This window comes from Zeus faber (assembly GCF_960531495.2).
Source record: "Zeus faber genome assembly, chromosome: 12".
Lineage (NCBI taxonomy): Eukaryota > Metazoa > Chordata > Actinopteri > Zeiformes > Zeidae > Zeus > Zeus faber.
This window is the reverse complement of record NC_137196.1, coordinates 13,301,476-13,317,163: the sequence shown is the minus strand read 5'-3', so window position 1 is coordinate 13,317,163 and position 15,688 is coordinate 13,301,476. Positions and strand designations below refer to the sequence as shown.

General features: G+C 42.0%; 1 protein-coding gene across 1 annotated transcript; it reads left to right on the top strand.

Moving 5' to 3' along the window:
* The first annotated feature begins 7,262 nt into the window (after positions 1 to 7,262).
* Positions 7,263 to 15,656, top strand: LOC307238546 (bcl-2-related ovarian killer protein-like). The gene is made up of 5 exons (XM_080011581.1): positions 7,263 to 7,585; positions 8,057 to 8,396; positions 8,767 to 8,895; positions 11,457 to 11,620; positions 14,041 to 15,656. Exons 2-5 carry the CDS (start codon positions 8,174 to 8,176, stop codon positions 14,164 to 14,166), a joined length of 642 nt encoding a protein of 213 aa, XP_079867707.1. The 5' UTR covers positions 7,263 to 7,585; positions 8,057 to 8,173; the 3' UTR covers positions 14,167 to 15,656.
* The last annotated feature ends 32 nt before the right edge of the window (positions 15,657 to 15,688 follow it).

Sequence of the window (15,688 nt, the reverse complement as noted above, 5' to 3'; positions counted from 1 at the left end):
TCATTAACAAAATCGAAGGGTGTCGACGCGGGAATCAAAGCGCTTCGGGATAGGCAAGGTAACGGTGATATCCGCAGTGTGAAATTGTCCTTCAACTCGGATTCCACCTTTAACCTTTGAAAAGCTCATGCATTGCAAACGAGAGCGAAAAAGACAGGAAACCCCATTCAGTGTACTATCCGCCACCGCCTCGCCATTTTGTTATTTTTATCGACAGACCGGTCGAACCTCGGTAGTTGGGATGGAAGTTTTGGCCCCTGGGTAAAAAAAAAAAAAAAAAAAAAAAGACTTATTCTGTACTTTGTCTGAACATTCCGCTTCTAGAAATGGGAAAGTAGGCATCACTCCATCTTCATGCAAGCCAGCTCGACGGTCAGCCAATTTCTCACAGCCACTTTATTATATCCTTTGCCACAAATCAGTGGCTGTTTTGGTGGATCTTGTGACTAGGTAGTGTCCATTTAGCTCTATAGGTTTTGTCCAAATTCCAGCAAACAGCATAACAAAACGTTAAAGCACCACGGCTCTGCCCAACCAGCCCGGCAGGATAATAGGTGACGACCACAAGACTCCCCATTTGTCTCAAATTAGTTAATTGTTAGACTGTGGAGGACAGAGGGCCGGTTGTGCCGCGAGGAGATGCGACCCAAGGTAAACAAATAGTTCAGTGTGGGCCAACTTTATGTGATAAATGAAAAGAACACACCGGTCACATGCTGCCTAAGCTGATGAATGTCATTTGCGTTGACGCTGGCATTGTTGGAATCCCCCAATTCTAGCCCTCGATTAGGAGACAGTACCGGCTTCCATGGGATGATGATTTAACCTCCGACCTTCTACTTGGCTTTGGCTCATGGTCAGATGGAGCTGGAAGACACCGCTTGGCTTTCCTCGCATTGATTTGGACGTAAATAGATAACGGTGATGAATGATGAAGCCAAATGGCTGACATATAAATTGAGTCTGTTTAGGGCGGGTGGGCAAATATACACTACATGACATTATGTCATTGATCAGACGCTTTTGTCCAAAACAACGATCAATAAGTAGATTTGTCACAGTATCAAACCAACTCTATGTCACAGGCGGATAAACATTCTCTAGAAACAAGCAGGACTAGTAAAGACAGGTTGATGTTTTTAAAGAATGTCAGAGAGTGAAGGGGAAAAAAGAAGCTCATGGGGGTGGACAGGTCAGTGCAAATAGGGTCCAGGTGTAGTTTGAAGGGATGGAAGATGGGGAGTTATATAGGAGAACTATGGGTGTTTTTGGCCTCCAGAATGCCTTAAAACAGGCCAAAATCTGTTAAGAGTTAAAATGCCGCCACATTTAGGCACATTTGGTCTGAAATCTATATGGGAACCACCCGCCAACACATTTTCTTCCCATGAAAAACAGACCTGGAAAAACAAAATGTGTGGGGCAACTGGCCCGATGGAAGACCATGGACCAGCTCCTCTAGACATGGAAATTTCCCTTCCTTTTCAAACCGACTTTCTGCTATTCTAATTAGGGGATCCAACAAGAAGCAATTGAAACTATGCAGAGTTTCCGAAACTTCGCACTTGCACTTCCAAAGGGTGTCTGTAAAACACCAAATACAAGCCATGCCATTCATTGCCCAAAGGCTTGAAACGGATTAGGTAAAAATTGTTAAAATTAAAAGTAAATAAATAAACAAACAAACAAACAAACAAATAAATAAATAAATACATAAATAAAAAGAAGTAGTGGGGGTTATCATTATATAAATCACAACCAGGAGGCCTAATCATGCAATTTTTTTGCTGTTTCAAAAAAAAAAAAATCCCAATTATATATATATATATATATATATATATATATATATATATATATATATATATATGTGTGTGTGTATTTATTTATTTCTTTATATATAAAATGTTTTTATTATTATTATTTTTATTTATTTTTATTATTATTATTATTATTATTATTATTATTATTATTATTATTTTAGGACTACACTGACATTCAGGAGACCCCAAATGAAAGACATGACTCATTGATTGGTTTGTAGTTTCATCTTGGACAACAGAAAACGTTTGCTTACATGATGGCTCTTACTTTCAGTGAACTACTCCTTTCTGAACAAGTAGGATGAACTCCCTTCTAGATATTTACCAACTCACTACTACTGACACACACACACACACACACACACGCACACACACACACACACACGCACACACGCGCACACACACACACACACACACACACACACACACACACACACACACACACACACACACACACACACTGACCTGCAGCTGAAGTGCTTCACGCCAGGGCTGCAGATTAAAAAAAAAAAAAAAAAAAAGGGAAACAATGACTTCAGTGATCTTTAGGACAAACCTTAAATTTGCAACCCACTCAAAAATGCCAACGATCCACAGCAGCTCAACAACGCGCGTTTCTGTTCCAGGCGGAGAAAGGCGTGTGCTCAGGTGGTCCGCTTACCACGTGGTGCTGCTGGGCGGATTCAAGTGAAATCCGTAAGGTTTATTTTGTTAAAAAAAAATAAAAAAAATAAAATCCATATTTCATATTTATCCTGTATGTATTTATTTGACACGTTATGTGCTCCACTAGATGCTCTTGCCATTGTTGGGTGGCCGGGTCCGCCTTTCCCCCGGTGGGAATGCACTGTCTCATATTGTACCGTGTGTGTTCTAATGGAATTCCGGGATTTGTTGTAAAATCCACCCAACAAAGACGACCTTACGGATTATCACTCTAAAGGGACCAAGATGAATATAGGTGATCAATTCCGAGTTTATCTTCTGTTGTTGACTGTTGCATTTAACAAGGGAAGAGGAGTTTCCTCATTAAAAACCTTTGCTTTAGCCAGCAAAGTATAGGTTGAATATATTTTATATGGCACACCAAACACAGCAATAAGTCGTTGTCATAGTTTCATTTAATTTGATTTAGTTAACAAATCAATATTACTAGTGTAAGCCTCTATAAAAATGTCTTATTGTCGGAAATCCAACCTCTCACACACAAAACCTCAACTAAAACGTATTTCCTTTTCATTCTACGTTTCAATTCAGTCACTTTTTCTCATACATGCAGCACCCAAACAAATCTAACAAAACCAATCACACCAGATCCACAACAATCTCAATTGTGTGAATATTCATGATGGCCGGTCAGCACAAAAATAAAGAGTGTTTATACAATACACCTTACAGTCACCTTCCAGAGGCACGATGGGACATTTCCACTGGTCAGGAGAGAAGATCCATCCAGGCCTTGTAGTGATTTTATTAGTATCAATCGCTTGGGCTTGTCCTACCACACATTAGTTTATCACCAGAAATCTGGCTAAGAAAAAAAAAAAATCACTTCTCTCAAATGTGAGACGCATGTTCACAATATGTCTTATGTGTCTTTATTCTGAACCATGCATCCTAGTCATAAGAATAATAATTCATGTCGATTTTTATCCTCTTAAACGATCATAAATAAGTACGATTTGGCGGAGCCTGTTTAAGTCTGCTCAATGCCATCTAGTGAATTGTAACCAGGATTTTCAGAGAGGTGGCGGTCATTATATAGAAACATGCCCCCGTGTCTTTAGTGAAAAATAATGACACCATTGCAAATGGCTGCAACAGACGAAATGACAAAACCTGAACGCTTGGTACAGTATCTGAGACGGATCCTTTCCGTCAACTCTGAGAGATAATCAACAGCGATATCTTGTGGTGAAGTTGCTATAGTGCGTGTTGTGGACCTCGATATATTTTCTGTATTGTTTGAATAACCAAAGCGAATATAGTATTGTATAAATACATACATTTGGTTAACAAATTAAGAAATTGTACATTTGAAACACAAGTTGTCAACCTTAGAGGTAATGAAGTCATCCTGATACAGAAACAAGATAAATACTTTTGTCCAATTATGTAAAATCTAGTTTTAATACCTAAAGGAAACACAAACACGTCTCTGAGTGAAGTGCATTGATTTACAAATATGTATTTGTTATTTGCTATAATATAATGCAAAAGACGTGGAGTCGGTGGAATGCCAAATTCCAGTATTTCTCCCAGTTTTCCACGGGATTGGCAGCACAGAGATAACCATGCAGCCTACGGTGTAGAGTTATAGGGCATCAATTTCCATGCGTTCGATGAGTAGTCTGCTGCCCTACACCTCAACAGGGCACACTTACTTGAACTGAAGAACAACCTGCAGGTGCAGCAGATCGCTGGCTTTACACCATCTTTGATGCTTTAGTTTATTAAACAGTGTAATAGAGGGTTTCTGATAAATGAGGCACTGCATTTAATGAACCAAAGCAGAAGACAGAAAGAAAAGTGCTTAACTAAATATGAGGATAAGAGGATAAGAATATGTATTCTTTAGATTATTCCGACGATTATCTTTATTATTTAATTATATAATTATTTATCTATTTATTTATTCTATTTATTTATTTATCTATTTATCTATTTATTTATTTATTATTATTATTATTAGGGATCCAGCCCCAAAGGAGCTGGGAGGGAGCCCTATTGCTTTTGTTAATGAAAAACTGACATCAGTAGTCTATGGATGTCCTTGATCTGCCACACTCACCGACAAGATGAATAAAATATGTATTCGGGGCGGTCCTGACATGTTGTCATTCAAGTTTGATCCAGATCGGTCCATTATTGTGGAACAATTTAGTAAAAAAATGTATTTTTCATCATCGCCGCAACATGCCCGCATGCGAAAATGGTGCCAAGATGGCGCCATGCACAGATGTATGCTACAACAGAGAAAGTCTTGCGTGTGAAATTACACAATAACAGGTCTAACTTCATTTCTATTGATCTTTATTATTTTGGAAAATAATTAGGTAAAAGTAATCCCAGAAGGCAACTAGATCCCTTATGATACAGGATTCTCCTGTATTGGAAAATAAAATGCACTGTCCCTTACTCAATCAATAAGAGATGTGATTTGTTCTGTATTCTCGTGCAAACCCCGCTCTAATGCGTACATTGTGTTTTTTACATGCTTGGAATGACATGAGAAATCATGGAAACCAAAAGAGTTTGTTTTTTTTTACGAGATATAGCGGAGAATTGTTAAATCAGAATGACAGGACCAGGTTAGGGAGACTCAGATGCGCGGTATTTAAAAAATGTCAGCAAATACCCCCAGCTCAAGGCCGCCCATAAAAAGAAAGAGGCTGCCCAAATACAGATCTGAACCACAGGATCATGAGTGGGTCAGTCCTGTCAGTGGGAACGAACACAAGGAGAACTGTGAAGTTTGCAAGAGTATTTTCTGTCGCCCATGGTGGACTGTCTGACCTGAAGCAACATTCAGCAGGGGACTACCACGTCCGAGCAACGCAAGGGCGGAGGACACAGAGTGGAATCACTCGATTCATGATACGCCAGAACTGACTGACCCTACAGACTGTTGTTATTAGATAGTACTATATTAAGAGTCATCATCGTACCATTCTCCGGATACACAAGGTGACACTTGCCTGAAGATGTAAGCAGAAGAGCTGCCCCCCTACTCAAGCGTGTGTGTGTGTGTGTGTGTGTGTGTGTGTGTGTGCATCCTTTCTGAAAGGGGTTGGACTGAAGGTTAAAATGACATTCATATACGTATAAGTTCACATAACCGAGATAAATTCGAAATGATTTTGTTTCTCCACATTTCCCTCACTCTTGAACAGGTTGATCTTTATTTCAACGCCTGCATCCAGGAGAATTGTTCCGATCAGTTTGTACAGTAAAAAAAAATAAATAAAAAAAAAAAAATAATATATATATATATATATATATATATTTTTTTTTTTTTACACAAAGAAATGTATTGTTCAGTCACCCACCATAGTGTTCTCTGTGGTCTACCAGGTAATTTGCTATTTCTCAGTTCATCAGTGGGTTCTTGCTTCTTTCAAATATACCAAATTGTTTATTTTGACGGACCAATCATTTTGCCAATGTCTATGATCTGTTGTTTTATTCCATAATACATTAATCTGGCATTGCCTGACTAATAATGTGTATTAGTCTGGAATCTCTCCGTTCATTTTCAATTCCAAGGGGTGCTACCAACGGGCGCAGACCAAAATGTCTCTGGACGCAATTGGATAGACCTACAACCAATCAGAGCATTGGATATACCTACAACCAATCAGCGCATTGGATAGACATTAAACCAATCAGCGCATTGGATAGACCTACAACCAGTCCGAGCAATGGATAGACCTACAACCAATCACAGCATTGGATAGATCTACAACCAATCAGAGGAATGGAACGTGTGTAGCGCTGAGCGAGTGAGCTGGTAAATTAAGCTTTTGCCAAATCCTGTGGGAAGTACGGCAAACACATCTTTCTTATCAACAAAAGATTTTGAGAGAAAACATATCGTCCAGTTCCTTTAATACTGTCACGATAGTGGATTCAACAGACCAGAAGGCTAGAGCTCCTCTGCATCTTCGCCGTGGTATCAAACCAGCCCCATATCAGATAAAGGGCTGTGATTGGTCCGACCCTGGCGAGGTCCTGGTGGAAATCTGTTTGAATGGGAGGGTGGCCAGACGCATTCTGCAGAACAAATGAAACACGAGCCGCAGATTCGTCTGGTTCCCAGGATAATCATTGATGCAACTGTGCTTTACTTGTATTGACTCTCGGTTTGCTCTACATTTATGTTGAGAGCAGCAGATAGTACTTTTGAAATTGATGCATAAAAAGCACAAATCGACACATTAACCGCGCCCAGACCCCCACTTGATTTGTGTCCCCACCTTGCCAGGGGATGTCCCTTATTTTTCCACATTGAAGGTGGCAACCCAGTGCCTCAGACCTCGACAGTTAATTATTTACAAGATAAAAACATTTTAAAATGACGTTTGTTCATTAATTATACAGTATGTGTAATCTTTACACCTAATATACATGGTTTTTTTTCACATGGAAATAATTAACTCTACATTTTGTAGCTAAACTAGTAACGCATGAGTCTCTCATAATCAGTTGTGTTGATGATGTGTGGTCATTTGAGCAGAGGGACGGAGTGAAGGTAACATGTAAAGCACTCCATTTTTCTCTTTGTTTATTGACTTATTTATTTGTGTTTATTCATTTATTTTGGTCTTTTTTTACTTTATTTATAATATATTTGTTTGTTTGTTTGTTTGTCTTTTATTTATTTATTTATTATTATTATTATTTTTTTTTTAAATGTTTTGCTTGTTTGAGCTTAGTGGGATGTCCAGTGGGCGCGGCAGCCCGGTGCTCGGGTGAGCGGTAAACGGGGAGGTGGAGCAACAGGCTGCAGCTCTCGATCCGCGATCTTCCCCGCCGTCGTTACCCGCCCTACAAGGAAATCCCACGGATCGGCGGCGCACGCTGCGTGTCTCACTCCCCCGAGCGGGTTTCTGGACGGGGCAGGTTCAGCCGAGCAGGCGGTGTGTGAGGAGAGGGGACAAAGATTGGCTGCGTCTTCCTTTCCGACTCCGGAATAATCCCACACATAAATAATTATTCATAAACACATGCCTTCCTGGAGCGTGGACACGTTGGACATGTTAAAGGTAACACACTGCGATTTGTTTTTCATTTCTTAAATTCACCTCAATGGTATTATTATTATTATTTTTTTTTTTTTAAGCTCTTGTCTAAAACACTGTTTGATTTTATTTCTTTGTTTGCTGTTGCGTAATCGGCAGATGTGTGGCAATGTCTTGATATATCACACCATGTGACTCACAACAATAACGCCTCCAGTGTGTACTTATGTAAGTTTCGGCTCTGGCATTTTCAGGTCGAGGTGTTCATTGATGCCCACCCACTTGATCTATGAAAAAAAAAAAAAAAAAAAAAAGATAATAACCAACCTAACAAACTGTATCATGAGTTTTACACATACACACACACACACACACCCACCCACACACCCACCCACACCCACACCCACAAACACACAGGTTTATACTGTCTGAAAATGGAGGATGTGAAAAGTCTGTGGCTTCGTCTGAGCCGGTGTGTGTCTGAACCCTTCGCAGTCAGCCAACTGTCATGCCTGTTGATGGTCGTCCTTCTGGGAACAGCCAGAGCAGCGCTTGGACCCCGCCCATCCCGAGCGGTCAGGCTTTCCCCGGCCGAGGCTTCTGCGGAGACCCATGGAGGTGCTCCGGAGGTCTTCCGAGTTTGCGGCGGAGGTCCTAGAGGTGTTCGACCGCTCCGTCACGGAGAAGGAGCTCGTGGCCCAGTCCAAGGCGCTGTGCCGGGACTACATCCTCTCCAGACTGGACCAGCACGGGCTGGGGTGGTCCGCCGCCGAGCTCAACCTCCCCGCCGCCAACGCAGCGCTCTCCGAGGTCTCCCTGGTGCTGCTGTGTCTCGGTAAGGCATAGCATAAAACGCTGTATCGACAGGAAGGAAACGCGGTCCTATGCAAAGTTTGTGACCTTTGAAAGGACCTAAAGGCGGTAAAGCACAGTGAGATGTATGGCTGACCTTTTACATTGTCAACGATTGGTGACGTCTTGTATTTTCGAGCGCTTTATGGGCTGTTGTCGTCATGTCCTTCTGTACTTTGTATTCGATCTGATGGAATGCATTGGTTATGCCAGTTTCCCCTTTCTTCATATTAAGAAACCACATCAATGCCCAAAAGAAAAATATGAATTAGCACATTGAATATTCGCTTCACTAAACCAAAGTATTTGATTTAACTGTATTTTTGGGATCCCCCCCCCCCACTGTTTCCTAGGTGATGAGTTGGAGTATATGCGGCCAAATCTGTACAGGAACGTGGCGCGGCAACTCAACATTTCCGTTGCCATGGAGAGTATGGTATCAGATGCGTTCATCGCCGTGGCAACGGAGATCTTCTCCACAGGTATACAACCCTTCTGACGTAGGAGGAATTCAGAGGTGTGGGCCAGGGTGACGCGACAGTCTGAAGGCGGAACGATGACTATTCGCCGATGACTATAGACATTCTCCCCCAGTTAAACAGGAGATTTGAAAACGTTTGGGTTTTTTTTGTCTCGGGCAGGCAAACCTTTTATTTGATGTATATGTATGCGACAAATAATCTCTTGAACTTGAACTTGAACAAGGTTCAGGTTCATGGTGACGTGCAGCCACAACTTTACTTTTTGCAGAGTTTTAAAGGAACGCTAGTGCATTCTTCAGAGATGGGGTTAAGGTGGTGAAGGGTGTGTTTTTTGTTTTTTTTTTCTTTATAAAGACATTGATAGACACCTGTGATCAAGCTCAATCTACTGCGGTTTAAAAAGCAAGCCATCCTGGTGGCCACACACACCCTGATCTATACCCAGGTCTATTAATTGGCGACCCCCACCTTTTAAACAAAACAAAGATGCTCCTGGATGACCAAAATGGATCACTGTCAAGCTTGTGGTGGAGGCATTACTAATATCGTCTTTCCACCCCGAGGGACCCGGAACTTTTAGTCCCAGGAACTTATTTTTCAGGAACTAAAAGGTTCCTTCAGCCCATTGTTGTCGGCCTTTCCACCCCCGTCCAAAGACCTGCGAAGATTATGCAAGTCCGTGACGGCGGTGTTTGCACGTCATTATTGCGTGAGATTATATAACAAACCGCTCCACTGCAGTCCGGTTGGCGGTAGCGCAGAAGAAGCAAGAAAAATAAAATGGATAAAGAAAGACGACCAATGTGATAGGGGAATAGCACTTTGGTTGTCTTTCTTCCTCCATTTTATTCTTTTGTCCTTGTATTTACTGCCGAAAAAAAAAATTCACTCTCACAAACCAGATTTTATTATAAAGTTTGAAACACTGAAAAACATCAGTTCACGCATGGGGAATCGCGCCTGGGTTTACTATGTCTGAGGGCAAAATCTTACTTTCTACACTATATGCACCACACACCTATATGTTCATACTTACAGTATATATTTACTCAGTCGTTTTTTTTTGTTTTCTGTTTTTTATTATCAAAAAACGCTTTTCCGGGTCTTTTTTACTATCAAAAACGGCTTTTTCCATTTTTTTGTACAAACAAAACATTTTTAGAACAAAAACAAATCGATTTAAAAATGACGTCCGAAATAAAATTCTGCAAGTACTCGGCCAATCAGAAATGTTCAGCGCTGCGAGCCCAACCCCCAAACTCCCTGTACTATTGAAAAGTACAACCCCCTGAGCAGGGACTTTTGGTTCCTGGGACTTTGTCCCCGGAACTTAATTTAGACCCCGGTTTCTGCGGTGAAAACGGCACTGAGTTCCTCCAAAGGTTCCTACTGTAGTCCCCGGGGAAAGTTCCTGCGGTGGAAACGCGGTTTATATTGTCATATGACAAGCCGATAACGTTGTTAAGAAAGGGAGAACTAGAACTTGGCGTGCCGACTGGAAAAACATCAAATAAAGTGAATAAAATGCTATTTTTACTATGCAACGCTTGTTTTTTTTTTTTTTTTGCCTAAATTGTGACCGCCCCTATCACAAGGGAGCAGTGTGTGTGTGTGTGTGTGTGGGTTTTTTTTTTTTTTAGGGCAGCGTGGGACACAGCCTCAAGAATAACAAAGCGGTGAACCCTCCAACCTTCTGGGCTGGCTGGAAACTCAATGATTCCGGAGATGTTTATCATGCATATATGATTAGCATCATTTATTTTCCCAGCCTGATTCCACTGAGCCTGGACGTGAGATCGTTCTCTCCGGCCAAACTGTCCTCTTTCAAGGGAACGGCCGGGCCATGCGCTCGCTGAGCTCTCCTCCCGCCTCTCATCTGCTCTCTTTTTCCATCCGCTTGATCCTCGACAGTCTCTATTTTGGGCGTTGAGACGTGACGTGACCCGGCCGTCCCCGTTGGCGGTTATCTGGTTTAATCTCGGCCTGATGGTGGGTCAGCGCTGGCAAACAGGAATCACAATGGGGAAGCGGCCTTAAGGAGGATAATGCTCTTATGGGGCCTCGCCTCGCATCACGGGCAGACGTTACAGCAAGTCCCCGCTGCCCTTGAAATGGCAGGATGTTCTCCATATTTAGACCTGGACTATTTTTAAGTATCTCTCTCTTTCACGGCCTGGGGTTTCTTTGAGATGGGGGGGGGGGGGGGGGTGAAAAGAATGATCATGTGCTTTTTGAGAGAGCTGCACCTTGTTAACTTACTTATCCCCGGTTGGAATTTTTTTTTTTCCCTTTTCATCAGTTTTATCAGTCCCGCGACATGACATAACATCTTATCTTGTTCATAAATTAAGCAATTTGTTGACTCAAGCCTGGAATTTATCATTTGGCTCAGTGCAAGGTTCAGCAGCTGCCCTATATACCCCACGTGAGGGGTACTGGAGCTGGATCTGTGTTGTAAAGGCCACGCTCTTATAATGTATGTTGTATAGTATAAAGGGAGGGGGTTTTCAATGTCATTGTAAGGTCACAACCCTTAATTATTATTTGATGTCTTCCTACAGGTATCACGTGGGGCAAGGTGGTGTCCATGTACGCTGTGGCCGGGGCCCTTGCGGTGGACTGCGTTCTCCACGGCCATTCAGCCACTGTGCACAGCCTAGTGGATGCCCTGGGACAGTTTGTACGCAAGTTCCTGGCACCCTGGCTGAAGCGCAAGGGAGGCTGGGTGAGTGATGTTTGGAGAAGAATAATAGTAATAAGTCATAGTGATGGGTCGTCTGTTGATTTGTGTGCTTGCCAAGCATTGACTGAAAATCAAACAAAAGAAGAGGAAGTAACTCTTGTTCCCCATTGTTTCTTCTGGATTTAAACCCAAAGGTCATACATTTGGCGGATTAAATAGCGCAGTAAAACTTGAAATGCTATTGTAAAGCATTATTAATGGGTCCAGCCCGAAAGGCGGGAACCCTATTGCTTTTGCTGAGATTCTTATCTTCTGGCCATTAGCACGTGTCAGTGTAATGTGATAATGTATGGTGCTCAGAAACCGTGGAACCCACGGACACAAATAAATTAGCTTTGTATCCGGGGCCGTCAACACATGCTGTGGTCCAAGTTTGATCCACATTGCATTATATTTATAGAAAGAGTTACTGAAAAAAACGTTCTACCGGAGCCGACGTGCTGGAAGTAGATGAGTGAAGGTACCGGGGGTGGTGAAGCGGGGCGCCTTGTGACATCATCGTCTAATATGGTATATCTGTGGAGGGCTCTGGCTCGGAGGGGGGGGATGCTGTGTGTGTGTGGGTGTGTGGGTGTGGGTGTGGGTGTGGGCGGGCGGGCGGGCTGCTCCGCTGCTTACAATTCCCTGCGCTGTGTTATGTTTCCAAAAGAGAGATTTCCAGCACCGCAGCCTTGTTCACTCTTCTATTTGCGAATCATCGCTCTGTCCAGCGTGAAGTGTCACCTTAAACTCTTAAAGGTACAGTGTAGACTTATCCTAGTGTAGATTAAAACACAAATTAATATAATTTCACATTTATCTGGATTTCTGGGGACATTTCAAACAAAATAAGTGGTGACTCTGAAATGTTTGCAAAAGTTTGAAGTGAACACATACTAACCTGATCTGTCGGAGCAGTTCGTAAAAAAACGTTTTTTTCTAAAGAATGGGACCAGAAGTAGCCGAGCGAAGGGGCCGCAGTGTTGGAGCAGAGCGCTTTCTGATGTCATCATCTGATATAGTACTGTATGTGTAGGTTTGATTCTGAATATTCAGAAGGGTACCAGCTTCGGATTGTTCTTATTTTTCTCCTTGGCATTTTTCCGGGTGAAAGTTTTTGGCGCACAGCAACCGAATGAAGTGTCGTTGGATTCGGGGCAGTTCAAGTCATTTTGTGGTCCAAGTTTGATCCACAGCAATCTATGTTAAGAGTAGGAATTGGTGAAAACCCGTTGCCAATCTACTAGAAGTAGTCGAATGTTGGCGAGGCGAGACGATGTGGTGGATCTGGCTGGGGTGAGACGTGGGGTGCTTTGTGACATCATCATCCAATTTGTTATTTATGTGCGGGTTGTGGCTCTGGGGTGGGATTTTGCATGGGGCAAGTTGCGCGGTGCACTGCGGTCGAGACTCCATTGGTGTGTATTGGTTGCCTCGCGCAGGATCTACGCTAGGTCGAGACGGGAGGGAGCCAATGTTGTGTTGCATGGGAACTCGTAAAATTGTAACTCGTGTTGGTAGGAAGTGATGCTGCATTTCATGGGAACTCCGAAAACGAATTTGTGACTAATGCGACTAACCTGGACCCGTGCATTGCTGCCTGCAGCTACATTGAGTGTGCACTTTATTGGGTACATCCGTACAATCCAATGTAATCCAATACACCAGCTCAGCCATACATTTTGCTCTAGGTTGGCTAAAATGTTTAGGGTTTTTTTTTACACTGTCATAGAAGAGGTGTTAATTCACTTATGCTTTAGCGCCGATGTTGTAAATGGTGGCGGTATACTGAGCTTTTTATATTCAGATGTTTCTAATATTCTACCCCCTACCTCATGTATGTCAATAGGGAGGACAAAAGTTCACTACCACACCACATTTAACTACGACCTCAGTCATAGTTAAATGTGGTTGAATTTACACATATAATTGAATTTACACATTTCCAACACTCGTCAACAAAAACTGAACATTATAAAATTCATAAAAGTGGAATTTGTGGCAGATCTGATGTATTGTATTACATTGGATTGTACAGGTGTACCTAATAAGGTCCACACAGTGTATATATATATATATTTATCTTCTAACTGTAGTCGGCACTACTTGTGCAGACTACTATCTTCTATATCTATATATTTGTAATTCATTAAAAAAAACAATACCTCATTGTGTGTTTTTGGAAGTTATGTGTGTTTTGTCATGTATGTCATTGCTGCTCCACACTAGAATTTCCCTTTAGGGCTTGAAGTGTTTTTATCTTGGCTTGTCTCAGAGGGAGGTCTACTCTTTCCCCCTGGTGGTTAAACAACAGAATTGCACCACAGTGCAGACTATTTAACAGCAGCACATTTAAATTAACTGATTGTCACTTAGGGAGCATGTTGTCATTGACCAGACCACCTCTGTGTTTGTTTCTCCAGCCGGAAATTCTAAAATGTGTCGTGAAGAAGGATCTCTCTCCCGAACACAGCTGGATGTCTTCCACCGTGGAGTCCTTGAAGTACTTCCTCACCACAGTCTATGTCTACGTCATGAAGGAGGCGTGAGCAGCGAGGCAGACCATAAAGGACGCCATATCTGTGTCATATTTTGATTTATGAGATTGGAACCCACCACGATACAGAAATGACTGGAGACATGCAGCCCCGTGGGACCCGAGTTGGTTGCCGACTGTCCATCAGAAAATGCTTCAGTGGCATCAAACTTCCTCGCATTTTTCCCCACTGGTGGCCAGTCTATAATGGTTACCCTTCATCCAAAGTGTATCCATGGTGAACTTAAAATGCCTGCAGTGTGAGACTTATTTCCAGGTTGGTTTCTCAGGGTGTCTTGTGAGCACACAAACATGGCGACAGAGTAAAGCAGCCAAAAGCGTTACGATCATGTTGTTACCGTGTTATAACCAATTTGATTCCACTTTCCAGTGGTTTACTGTGTCTGCTCTGGGAGACTGCCTGTGCAGTTACAGTTCATCTCAAAAAGTGGGAAATGGGGTCAAATAAAACCGTCTTCGATCACCAGTCGTGAGGAATGGGCAGATGCCACTTTCCAGATGGGCGTGTAGTGAAGGTGACTGGCAACATGTTTTGCACTCAGTACTTGCCCTCGCCTCTGGTTCCCCCCCCCCCCCCCATCTTTCGATTTTTGAGTTTCAATAAGACTTGAGCGAGCGACTTGATTCAGGACTGAATGTTCAACTTGCTTTGCAACTACTTTGCACTTTATGAATGTGTTTGACACTGTTGTGTTGTACTATGTACTTGGCTTCCCAAATGGGACAAGATATGTCAAACATTGCCTACATAACTCAACTCTTAATGAGATGAACGGCTTGATAATGGGCTGAGATTTGTTTTGTATTTTTACTTTTTTTTTTTTTTTTTTATGGGCTCGTGTACGGAAAATCAGGTTTACATTATAACCACCCTCTATGTCTGAACATCGCTGGTGTAAGACTCCTCCACGTTTCAGTGCTGCGCATTATGAGCTCTTTTTTTAATATATGTATCGTATTTATAATTTCAATAATCCACTATGACCACTCATTGCAATGATTGAATGTATGGTGTGCCTGTTGGTGGTCACTTTAACTGTTTTAAATTATACATTTTTGTGTGACTTTTTTTTTTTACTTCAAAATAAATACAATATAAGGTTTTATGTATTTTACTTTTTGACTATTTGGCAGCTGGGACATTTTGCAGTTGGTTTATAAAACTGATACTCTGAACTAAGCACCACATGTGCAAACATTTGCAGAAGTGGAGTAGTGAGTTGTTTGATTAAATCATTATAAAACCAACCAGTACTCGAAAACACCCATGGGGGAAAAGAGCTCTGCCAAAGCAGAGCCCTTTTTTCTGATCTGTGTCATATCATCTGGATCTCGTTTTGTCAACTCACTGTAGAGTATTGAAGAAAGTGGATAATTTGTTTATTATTTTTTTATTTATCTTGACCAAACCCCTTATCACATTCAAAATGTATTTTGTTCCAGTGGTCAAACCAACGTGTCCATTCTGGATTAAAGTCCACCCCCTTATTTTGTTTTTGGTTGTTTTGTTTGCA

What these genes read in the sequence shown, in the direction of transcription:
- LOC307238546 (XM_080011581.1), top strand. Translation starts at nt 8,174, where the DNA reads ATGGAGGTGCTCCGGAGGTCTTCCGAGTTTGCGGCGGAGGTCCTAGAG. An exon ending in AACGGAGATCTTCTCCACAG is followed by an intron (nt 8,896 to 11,456) that starts GTATACAACCCT and finishes GTCTTCCTACAG; the next exon opens with GTATCACGTGGGGCAAGGTG. An exon ending in TGAAGCGCAAGGGAGGCTGG is followed by an intron (nt 11,621 to 14,040) that starts GTGAGTGATGTT and finishes TTGTTTCTCCAG; the next exon opens with CCGGAAATTCTAAAATGTGT.